The 12,722-nt window shown below is 43.1% G+C and overlaps 1 protein-coding gene across 1 annotated transcript; it reads right to left on the reverse strand.

The window, feature by feature from the left end:
• Positions 1-1,537: 1,537 nt before the first annotated feature.
• On the reverse strand, positions 1,538-11,110 carry IP6K1 (inositol hexakisphosphate kinase 1). Its single transcript, XM_015817890.1, has 5 exons — positions 10,888-11,110; positions 6,923-7,133; positions 6,379-6,551; positions 5,151-5,326; positions 1,538-2,349 (listed from the first exon to the last, which is right to left on the reverse strand). Exons 1-5 carry the CDS (start codon positions 11,108-11,110, stop codon positions 1,843-1,845), a joined length of 1,290 nt encoding a protein of 429 aa, XP_015673376.1. The 3' UTR covers positions 1,538-1,842.
• Between the last annotated feature and the right edge of the window lie 1,612 nt (positions 11,111-12,722).

Genomic DNA, 12,722 nt, shown 5'->3' on the forward strand with positions numbered 1-12,722 from the left:
GGTACTGTTGATCTAAAACAGGAGACAGAATATGGTGCCACAATCACAAAAATGTCAAGAAGTAACTCACAGAATATATATTTTTTAAAAGATCCAGGAATCAAGAGTAATGCCCGGAAGGACTGCATTACTTTCTTCCCAGCACAAAGATCTTTTTGCCTTGTGAAAAAAAAAAAGCAAGACCTAAGGTTAGTCCTGAATGGTCAATGCACCAAGGTGACTCTCTCACCTGCCTTTCAACGTAGCCTCAGCAAGGTTTGCTTCTGCAGGTCCATATTGGCACTATAAAAAGCTCAACCAGAAGTTCTTTGATGAAAAACAAAAAAAAATCCCCCAAAAATGCTTGCAGGTATTTGTATAAAGGCCATAAACACCCCAAGGGAGGCACAGATTCTACACGAGGAGTTTTAGTCAAATACTAGTTCTTCTTAAAAACGTCCACAATAGAGTCGCAAGATCACTGTCCTCAATATTAATAACATCAGTTCCCTACGGTAGCAAATCCCTTCCCACAAAGTGCATTTTCCAAGAGGTCTAGTAGCGCATTTATCTCTGCTAGGCCTAGCCTTAACCAGAGCAACCATTCTCTATGGTCCATTCAACACTTCTTGGTGCTGTGTTTTTGCTTGCAAGAGCTGCAAATTTTCTGTTGTGATATAAACATATATATATATATATATATATATGTTTACTAACTGTAGGAATAAGGCCAGCAAACACCAGCTCCCTGAGGTGAAGACAAGCACAGGTGATAGTACTCTTTACCAGAAGGCCATCCTTCAAAGCCAAACAGGTTCTTCCATCCACAGTGGGAACGAGTCTTCAAAACAAAAAGGCCAACTTCTCATCAACTGCCTCTTGAGTGCTTCACTAGTGTGGATGGAAGCTGTGTGGAAAATATCAGTTTGGCAGGGAAGGCTGTTGAAAGGGAAAGGGAAAAGGGAAAAGGGAAGGACCATTCAGCATCACAGGGTTTAGGTATGATTGAGGCTGGAGAAGAGGCTACTGGGTCTACCAGAGGAAAGAATTCATACCTGATAAAACATCATTAATCCCAGAAAGTATTTTAAGTATTTTTTTAGCTACCTTAGTGTCGTGTGAAGACAGACATCAAGACCCACTGTTGTGGACATCTGATTAGGTATTCCTGGAATTAACCATTTCAGTCAACTGCAGGAAATTGGGGAGGTATGGAAGCTTCATCAAAATGATGCAAAGCAAAATCATTAAAGCATTGCACTGGTTTGCCTTTGGTCATTTATTTCCCCAGTTGGGATGACCGGTTAATGACCAGGTTGGAGAAGATAAATGATATATTATATGTTCCCTCTAGAAGACTATTTCACATCTGCTCAGGGGCAAAAACGACAGAGTAGGGCCTGTGTAAATCATGTGCATTGATCAGCCCCCAAAGCTTGAATGTGAATGCCCATTTTGAACAAAAAAAAAGAGAAGTTCAAACCACTGTGCCGCATTGGAAAGTTGACAAGGAAGTGGACTATTGGAATCCCAACATCTACACCCACTCCTTCTTTCGGGGGGGGGGGTGTTCTACATTTCTGAAAGACAAGGGCTATACACAAGGGCTATACACAACAGATACCAAGCCCCAGACAAAATGCCCTATGCTGGAGCCATGAATTGATTTCTCCCACAAGGAGTTCAGGCTGATAGTGAAAACTGAAAACCATTTTGCCAGGATCATCCAGGATATCAAGTCCTTTGTCAAATACATTGAAACAAATTGTATTTTCAAAGCAGGAGAGTCCACTTTCTCTGTACCAATAGTGGTCCTGTCTCTTCCTATCCTTGGGAGAGAAAACTGAAGAGGCCAGCCCAAGGCTACTGATTCTCATCCCTCATCTGTCCTATTATGTTGATAAGGCTCTCTAGTCCAAACACATATCCCATATCAGGGCCATCATGTACAGTGGGGTCATCCCGAAAGCCTTTGAATGTGCTGTGTGCGAAGTCAATCATACGTACATCCACCTTGGGCTGGAAGGAGACGGATTCTGTGTTGCTGACATCTTGTAAGTTGTCAGCGAGGGAGAGGTCCACTTGTTTTAGGCGCACCTCTGCTTTGCGTTCCAGGTATGTCTCACATCGGGTATCCTTCCCATCATAAATAATGAGCAAGGAGCTGGAATAGAACCGATAAGAGGCCTGCCTCTCCAATACAGCCTTTAGACTCTGCAATTTGCTGAGGATGGGATCGAAAAGGTCCTTTCGTAGCTCTATGCCATTGTGCAGGTATTGGCAAAGGGCACTGCGAAAACCCTCAATGGAAAGACCTCTGCCATAATATTTGTTCCTGCACAAATAATGCCCTGTATTCAGCTGATAGACCTACAACACAAGGAGAAAGCGTGCATTAGTTTAGAAGCACAGTCACATTTTAGGATGGTAAGAAAACAAAGTGCTACTGATCCATTATTATTTTCTACCGACGGTCAAGGAAATATTTGTATTTTGAGATGGCAGTACTCATAAGGGCTGGCAAGAGGAAACAGAAGCATTGGATCAATCCTTCAAAATATAGTTTATACCAAGAAGAAAAAAAAGGAAGTGCCCTAATCTGCCAATTTAAATTATTACTAAGGGCATTCCTCTCCATTAGACTAAGTAGCCCAAAAAGCCCAGAGCACTAAATCAAACACAATATAGCTCAACAGTATTTCCAGGCAGATTGCTTTGTCTCCTGTGCATAATGCTAGCAGTTGTTGGATAAGGGTAGAAGCTTTAGTGTTTCCATACAGGAACAAAACCTCTTCAATCTCTTTCTTGAAATTAGTAAAACCCTGCTACACATTTTTAAAAGCCTACGGAGAAAACTGCTGACTGGGTAGCTAAATGCTTTTCAAACTAATTGCCCTAGGCATTCTCATTCCTAAGTAAAACATCCCACAAAGGTCATTAATCAAACAAAAGTTACAGAAGGAACAATTTATTTTAAAGTCACGCCATTCACATCAGCTTGGAAATTCAGAATATGGCTGTAAAATCAAGAGAAAGTTTTACAACGAAGATATTTTCCCACCCTGTGACCATCCAGCAGAGGGCACCAGCATGTAAGGAATAAAAAATACCTAGCTTTAAAAAAAAAAAGTCCCAAATCCTCTAAACCTCTAATCAATGAGGTAGTACCTTGACCAACCTACATTCCTGGTGCTTTGGGCGAACAGGCTTAGAAAAGGAGGTTAGATCCATGTTACATCTTTCCATCCTGAGAAACAAAATGCAATGCAATTTCCTCATGTCCAACCTTACTAGTCCAGTGTAATAAGGATTCTCTTATAATCTCAGACCAGGCCTGTTATTCCAGAAAGTCCCATGACTTTTATGGGAAATACCTAAGCTCTATCAGCTGGAGTACCTCTGCTGCTCAGAATTCAAGAGAACTGATCTCATTTAGCTAAGGAAGTTCACGCTATAGAGCTCTGTTGCTAAACACTGCATTATTCTGCAATTCCTCTACTCCAGGGGTCCCCAATCCTTTTGGCTGCAAGGGTTGACGGTGTCGGTGGCAGTGCACAGCAGCAGTGTGGGGGGGGAAGGGATTATCTCGCGCATGCGCAAATGAAGCTTCCCATGCTTGCCTGCCACTTGTGCAGCTCGTTTTCCGACGGGCTGCAGACTGCTACCAGTCTGCAGCCTGGGGGTTGGGGAACCCTGTTCTACCCCACTTAAAAATACAGTTCTATATTTATTTGGAAATAAATCATATCATGCCTTATGGATCTATTCCATGACAATTCACATAGCAATAGCATTTAAACTTATATCGTTTCATAGTACTTTACAGCACTTCCTAAGCAATTTACAGAGTCAGCATATGGTCCCCAACAATTTGGGTCCTCATTTTACCAACCTCGGAAGGATGGAGGGCTGAGTCAACCTTGAGCCAGTCAGGATTGAACTCCTGGCAGTCAGCAGAATTAGCCTGCAATACTGCATTTTAGCCATTGTGCCACCACGGCTCCTAGTACACATAGGATTTGTCATTCTTTTCTCCCACTGAGATCTGAATATTGTTCAGTGGTTTCAAGCGTTCCTTCTTCAGCTTTGCCCTTTAACTCACAAAGGGTTGAAAGGCTGAACTTGGATGAAAAGAGCTTGACGTTTTTTGCAATATTTGCTCATATGCTTTCCAATAACTCTAAAAATATGTGATCGGTTTAGGACAGTGATGGCGAACCTTTTAGAGACCGAGTGCCCAAACTGCAAACCCAAAACCCACTTATTTATCGCTGGGTGCCAGGTGGGCATGGCCCACTGGGTGGGCATGGCTGTGGTGGTCATGGCAGACTGGGTGGGTGTGGCCAAGGTGGGCGTGGTCACCTTGATGTTGCTTATGGGGAGGGATGGCTGTGGGGGCCGGGCAGGGTTGGGGGAGATCCAGGGGGGTCTCTGGCAGGTGGGGTGGTGGGCAGGAGGCTCATTTTGCAGGGTGAGGCGAGGCATGGCGGGGGTGCCATTGTCGCAGGGCAAGGCGAGGCAGGGGCCGGGGCGGCTGCTGCCTGACACCATTGGCCCCCGCACAGAGGCCAGCAAGCACATGGGGCCGACAGTGTCCGTCAGCAGCCATAGCCGGCCGGCCCCTCAACCGGCACACTCTGGAGTTCTGCAGCCCGCCACCAGCAATTCAGAGAAGCTGCCTCTAAGCTGGAAGGCCAGCCAACAGCTGAGGAGGTGATGCAGTGGGTCGTGCCCGGGAAAAGGAGAGCATGCGAGGCCAGGAGGGATGGGACAGTGGGGAGGGAAACCAGCCATGCTGGGATGCATCCGACCACGTGGGACCTCAGCGAGTTAGCGGGCAGCTGGTTGAAGAGGGATGGTTGCCATCTCCGGAGCATGGCACGCGTGCCCACAGAGAGGGCTCTGAGTGCCACCTCTGGCACACATGCCATAGGTTCGCCACCACTGGTTTAGGAGAAATAATGTGGTATGTATTCTGTTAATACAATCCTTTTTTTATCATTTTTATCCTATCCCACACATACCCTGTTCCCCAAATCTGTTCTGGCTGGACCATTTTTCAAAAATGGGGAAGAGATTCCAGGTTTCTGCAGAAGTTGGCACAATATCCAATGCTTCATACACACAGGAAGAGGTCAGCGGCCACATTTCGCTTGCGGTTCATACAGTACCTGCATTCCACAGACTCGGACTCCTAGTGTAGCTGAGGTGCTTTGTGCACATTTCTTCATCTGCCGAGCAGCCTTCTCCTCAGATGCATCATCCCCATGTTGTCTGGTCCCCATTTTCAAGTCAAGCACACAGGGAAGTTTGAAATGATGCACCACATTCTCCAGCAAAAGAAATTCTGAGATGCTGGTCAAGGAGAATTGGTCTCTTGAAGCTCTGTTGATTTCTACTGAAATACTAGAGGACATTCTATCACTGAGCATATGTGCAGACAGACCAAAGAATTCAAAGAAGGAAAAGAGTACTGTACTGTATGTACAACTTGGCCACCAAGAGATAGGAAGAATGTCAATTTTCCCTCTCAGAACTAATATTTGAGTGTTCGTGACTGAGTACTGGAAATGGCCAGAAGAAAACAATGTCACAGGGAACTATTTGCACCATTATAGTCAATACCTTATATCAGACATGTCAAACACAAGGCCCGGGGGCCGGATGCGGCCCGCAAAGTGGTTTCATGTGGCCCGCGAAGCCATCCTGGAAACAGTGAGGGAACGGCCCCCGCTGCCTTGGCCCAGGCCAGCCGGGAGGGAGCCAATGTACAATTTTGTGGTGGCCATCTATGCTGAAACGCATTCAGTCTTAGCTCCACAAGGTTGTCTGGAAACAGTGAGGAACCAGCCCCTGCCGTGTCGGCCCCGCCCCCTGGGTGCATGCTGGGGAAGTGTCACCCTTTGTGAGGAATGAAGAAATGCACCATCGCCTGGAAGTCGTCAGCAAATGGCCCTCGCCTACTTCACCTATCCGGCTTGATGGGTTCCGGAGGAGGGGTTTCAGCAGGCAGTGAGGCTCCTCCAGTGGACCATGCCTTGGCACTTGCCCCGGTCCCACCCCCTTCTGCCACAGACCCTCAGATCTGTCCCACTCCTGTCCAGGCCCCCACAGGCACCCTTGAATCGAACGATGTAGAGCTGGCCATGCCCACCCAATAGGCCACACCCACTCCATCCACACCCACCCAGTAGGCCATACCCACCCTGGCCACACACCCCCGCCCCTTCCGAGGGCAACTGCAATGCTGATGCGGCCCTCAGTGAAATTGAGTTTTGACACCCCTGCCTTATATGAAGAATAAAAGCAGACGTCCTTGTTAGAATCCACAGATACTGTGTAAAAGTGATCATGTTGTAAAACACTATATTGTGGCAGATTTTGCCACTTGGAGGATACTGTAGAGCTTTCGTTCCTTAGACTCCGAGCGCATGAGACTCAACTGTTGCTTGTGGCAACGCAAACTCCACGGGTTAAAGCTGATCTTCTCAGAACTAACACTACTATTTCCATCTAGCATCTGAAATGGAACATCTGAATGGAAGCTCTTGAGGCTCTTTGTGTCCTGGATGCTGTGGGGAACAACATAAGATGACAATGACGTTAAAAAGCCCTGCAATCGTAAGAACTGTTACAGCACAGAATAACATTTGGGTTGCTAAGCTTAATTCTTTCTTCTTTTTTTTAAATAATTCTCTAGAAGACAGGGAGCATGCCATGCCATGAACATATTGGCCAAACATTATCCTTTTTGTGCGTATTAAGGTGTTTGGAGGTAGCTGCCAGAAAGCCAGTGCCAATCTCTTATCATGGATCTTTGATTTTTAAAAGAAATCCAAGAGGATGCTTAAGAAAAGGAGTCTCTTAATTACCCATTAGAAGGAAAGCAAAAGAAACCAACCACAAACAACCTCCCCCCCCAAAAAAACCCACAAGCCAGTACCTTTCCGAGGTCTCAGAAGTGAGCCCTGCTTTCTCCTCCTTATGCTCACTACCACTGCCTGATTTGTTGAGGCTCCTGCGGGAGTGTTTACGACGTGGCTGGTCCCTCTCTGGTGTATCATCTTGCTCCAAGGTTTCGCTCTCCACATACGGATATGCTACCAGGTTAATGTAGCCATCACTGTCTCCCTCAAAACAGACAGACACTACACCTGCCAGAAATCAGCCATATGATTTCAGCATGCCTCACGTTAAGATTTTTAAATTAGTAGATCAGAAATAATAAAACTACTAATGGTTTTCCCAAGGAGCAGATTAGAGGGGGGGAAAAAATGAAAACGAGGCTCATAAACCCAGCTGCAGAACTACCAAGAAGAAAAAGAGGGCTAAGAAGCAATTCTATCATCTCTCCAATTTGAGTATCTCGTACCGCAATGTATTTATAGAATTCTTTTAAAAAAATAATTCTCTATAAATACTTAAGTATTTCCTCTTTTCAGTGGGTTATGTAAAGCTGCCGTGGGCTGAAAAACATAATGGTAGATCTCTGAATGAATTGCAATAGATCACTAAATGTTTTTAATTCCCACACAATGGCACCTTGGTACTCATTGCTAATTTGTTCTGGGAGGACGAGTACTGAGCAAACCACGTACTCGTGATTTACCACGTGACCCTTTATTTCGGCTGGAAGAAACAGCAAGTCACAAGACAGCCAATGCCATCAAGTTTACCTTGCATGTCAAGCATAGAGAGAAAAATGACTACTGAGACAAGATTTTTGCTTCAAAACGTATCAAGTACCAAATTCAACGAGTTTTGAAGCAGTCGAATACTGTGGTATGACTATAATTTAATTATCACAGTAAAATGTCCGACTTGTTTAGCCAAGCCAGGGGGTTCCCCAAAGTTGGAGAGATTGCAGAATTGGAGCCCCAACAGAGCTTCACGCCAGTCCTTAGTCCTGAAGGTTAGGTGGCTAGAGACAAGACAGTGTTATCCAGGGTTGGATGGTCAGCCATCAACGAAAGCAGCCTGGAGATGTCTTTTATTATGGTTGGTATATTATTCTGATGACGACTGGTCACAGTCAGCCGTATATTTACACTGGATTTGGCATTTTTATCCACCTATCAAGTCCTTCCCAAGAACTTGGGATAAGCAGGTGTGGTTGTTTGATGGAGTTAAAGATTATTCTTTTCATAATACTATTAGTTAAAATAGTATTTAATAATTATTTACAAATAATAAATGGGGGGGGTCAATGAACAATCTGGAACTTCACAAAGGGACTGGTGAATGAAGAGTTTGGAGATCTGTACCCTAGATTATTCTGCTGATATGAAAGTCTGGGATAACAGGCAATTGATTTGGAAATGTTATTTCCATTGAGGTCTGTCAGTTAAATTGGAGAATTCTTTTGTACTGTATCTTTTGCACTGGACTCCATTGGATCAAATCAGTCATCCGAACCTTAAATTTCTGCCTACCCTTGTAGAAAGCATTTGTTGTACCATAAATGGAGCAATTTAGCTTGAAGAGATACCAACTGTTGAATAATTGTTGCAAAACTGACCAATGGAAAAAGGAATTTATATACAAAAGAGAGAGAAAGAGAGAGAGAGAAATTCCACACTTTAAAATTTTCTTTTAAATAGACAGGCAACAGATATGTAATAGGTAAAAGCCTATAGATGTAAGAGAAGGACTGGCAGAGCCAGAGGGAGGAGTAAAAGGCAGGATCAGATAGAATCATTATGTAGACATAAACAAACTAAGCCCTCCTCGATTGCTGTTGATCCTTATCTAACTATAACCATGTGCTGACCATTAGCTGAGAAGATTGCTGTGTAAACTTTATAGCAATAAATCAGTTAAACTAAACATTCATATGTGGACCGGGTCTTTTGCACCTGACAATAGCACAGCAATTCCCAAATGATGGCCGTAATGGAGCCTGACCAATCCGATTTTATGGGGAGGGGTTTGCAGCAGTTGCTAAGTGAAAATAGGGTCATAAAATGAATGCAGCATTTGTTAAGCGAACCCACTGTTCTATATTGCACGGTTTTACCCAAATCCAGAAGTGCTGGGTTTTGGCAAAATCATCATGAGACTGTGGTACATTCACAAATGCAGCCATGTTGGCGAGCACCTGAAGTGTGGGCACATGACCACATTGGGGGGGGGGGCAGAATCAGACTTTCGGATTTGGATTGTAACTCCCCCCTTTTCTGGTAGGGTCGTAACTTTGAATGGACACTCGGTGACCAGTTGTAAATTGAGGACTACCTGTATATTCCACAACAGTGAACTCTTCTCTGCTAGATGGCAGAAACTATTATCAAGTTTGATTTCTTGTAAAGGAATCAATTTATGGGATAATATCCTCATCCAACTTATATCCAGCTTTTCCACCCAGATAAACATTGCCTACAATAAATATTGGCCATCACTGATCCATCTAATGCAGACATGTCAAACTTGCAACGTTACATGACGTCGCGTGACGTATCGGAGCTTTTTCCTCATTGCCGGCAATGGGGAGGGCGCGGTTTCCTAATGACACGTCCAGCCTGCGGGCTGGCAGTTTGACACCCCTGATCTAATGCAACAATAAATTTGTATAACTAAATTTTTGTTACAGAGGTAAACAAAATGAGGATGAGAGTATGTATTTAAAGGATCAGTTTTCAAATTCCAAAATGGCATAAGTGCCTTTTTTGGGAGTAGAGGAAAATATAGGGCAGCAATTTACATACTAATGGTGCACTATAAGAGCAACTAAATGTACTTTGGAGTCTGTTCCATGAAAGGTACAATAAATATTTCAGTATAGCTAGCATAGATTCAGCTCCAGTTATTAATTACTGAGTTTGTGCCCAGATAATGCCTTCCATAAGTCATCCCTGTCTGTTTGTTGGCACACTCACAACTTGCACACCAAACTTAATATTAAAGACTTTGCCTTATTAAATATTTTCCCAACAGTTTTAATAGGAAAAGCTATGTGGAATCCGGATATGTTTATCTTCCTCATTTGCTGTAATACGTTGAATATTTTAAAAAATCTGAAGCACTATAGAGAGAGGTCTGAAGATCTGTCTATGTCTGTGTATTTTTACACTCAATTCTTTTTCAGGCTTTCACATTTGTAGCTGTAAAGCCTCATCTATATTTGTAAGTAATATCCAGAGATGGAGCTCCATTTTTATTCTGTTTTAAATTTATCAGTCCTGATTTTTCTTAAAAGATTTAAATTAATTAGAATAGCAACTTTTCTGGTCCCTGCAATATCCCACTTGGTTCAGGAAATGAAATGTAGCAATTGTTTGTGATACAGTAATGCATGATCTCAAAATTCAAGGAAGACTTTATGTCTACCCAGCCCACACTTTCAACAATTTGAAACAGGACACATTTGACATACTGTACTCAGGCCTGTTAAAATTATGATTTTTTTTAACTAGAATGACCCAATTCAGTTATTCATATCACTAGTTAAAAAGATCCAAGTAATCATCACTTCCTAATACAAATGTTGTTTGATATAGCTATTATTCATCTTCATCAGAACTTATATATGTTTCATTCTGAATACATCGGTACACTCTACCCGTTATAAGGATTTTCATTAAGTTAATTTTCATCAAAAAAAATTGAATAATTATCTGTTTTATTTGATAGCAGAGCAGAAATATTAAGCAAACTACTTCAATTAATTATGGATGCTTACTGGATGTTTTTGCTATAGTACGCTAGTATAACTATCAGCAAATAGCTTATTTATACTAATTTTTATGCTTATTTAACTTTTATACTTGAATAAGTATAAAGGAAAAAAAGGAAAAAAAATTCAGTGAAATAAATATATGGCTTGTAAAACTAGTAATTCTTTTAAATGAATCAAATACAAATTCTGTTGTTTTCAACTTCAGGTGTTTTTCAAGGTTTTGGGATGCTTACCTTTGTACTCAGGTGTGAATTCCTTCATTTCTGGAGGCAAAGATTCATAAAAGCGTTGTTCCCGGGTTATGAGAGGTTTGCACACAGTGTGGTCATCGTAGCGCATCATGCTGCTGTGGCCGCCCACCTGATGGATGAAAGGCTCCAACAGGACCCCTCGGCTTCCTGTGTGGGTTGCGTTCTTGCCATGCTTCCCCACCTCCATGGTTTGACAAACACACATTGCGTAGGGCGCAAGTCACTGTGAACCCCGTACCCCTCTCGACGTACACCACCTTCCTCGTCAAAGAGTTTCTCTTTTAATAGTGGGGAGTCAATCTGATTACTTACTAAAATCCGTGGTTGTCGGACGTTTTGTTTTTTCTCTACGGTGTCTGAAACCAGTTTTCGTTACATTATTTGAGATGATATAAAACGACATTGTTAACAGGAATAACGTAGTGATGAATTGAACCCGTGTCAAGGAGTCTGAAGAGGCAAGATTCCACATTTGTTCTAAATTGTGCAGTACATCCAACAGTTAAGCTCCTACGCACAATGGCTTGTCCAATATAAACTAGGCAATTCTTTTACCATTATAGCTTAATTTCCTGTGTTTGCCTCTTGTCTGCCAAGTTTTAGGGATGGTTTTGTACTCAAAATAAGCAAGGCAGAAGTCTTGTCCCACTGCCACTGTTCTTTATTAATTAAAAGATGGAACATAGCACACGGTAAGGTTCTAACAGGAGGGGAATCTCTTTAAAATGACTGTTCAGCAATCCAGGTTTGAAGGGGAAAAGGTGATTCAGAACTAATCTGTCACTAGTCGATAACTAAAAATGGTGCATCTTTTATCTGGGTTCATCTAGAACAGGGGTCTCCAAACTTTTTGTTTTGGCAGCCTGGTGGGAGAGGGAGGGGCTTACATGTGCATGCCTTACGTGTGCATGCGCAAACGTGAATGTGGCCACATGCGCGTGCGCACGTACAAACAGGCTGGGAGCATGTGAATCACGCAAATGGGGCTGCGAGCATGCGCGTGAGGCTCTCAGCGATGGTGGTGCCTGTGTGAGGCTTGTGGCACCACCGCTTCCAGGCTCACAGCGATGCTACTACCAGCGTGATGATCGTGCCACAGTCCACAGCGCTGCCACCCCCGGTGCAAGGATCACGCCACTGCCACTGCACGAGGCTCATACTGCGGCCCACCTGCTGCTTGCGGCGCTGCCGCCGTCCACACAATACTAGCGGCGCTGCCGCTGCCCGCACACTTGTGGCAACGGTGGCACGAGGGGGGTGAGCACACGCACACACGCGTGTACTGCCCAGCTACTCACACAGCCCAGCAGCCATAGATTGGGGACCTCTGATCTAGAATATATATGTTTGAAATGTTTGCTCTGAATCATTTTTTACCCTTTGAATCAGGATAGTTGCATAGTTGTTTCTGTTTTATTAACCATAGAAGCAATAGAAAATAAATGAACTTATATAATACAGTCTAGTAAAACAAATGAAAATAAAGAGTCTGGCATTTTATATACTGCTCAAAAAAATAAAGGGAACATTTTAACATGGAACTGAAGGAGTTTGCGTTCCCTTTATTTTTTTGAACAGTATATATTTTCCTGTAACTGCTGGTAACTTTTGCCCCCAAAATTATACATGTCTATATTTCAGCTCATTCTAGAGACTTAAGAACACAATCAACTGGACACCACAAAGTGCAGGAATCAAGATGTGGATATAATATAACATAGTGGGTATTATAGCTACTAATGGCTATTCAAGAAAAAAAAATTAATACAAACACTTCAAAACAATTCTTGTCACTTTGCTACATTGACAGATTTGGC

The sequence above is a fragment of the Protobothrops mucrosquamatus genome, unplaced genomic scaffold (assembly GCF_001527695.2).
Source record: "Protobothrops mucrosquamatus isolate PMUCROS unplaced genomic scaffold, P.Mucros_1.0 scaffold653, whole genome shotgun sequence".
NCBI lineage: Eukaryota > Metazoa > Chordata > Lepidosauria > Squamata > Viperidae > Protobothrops > Protobothrops mucrosquamatus.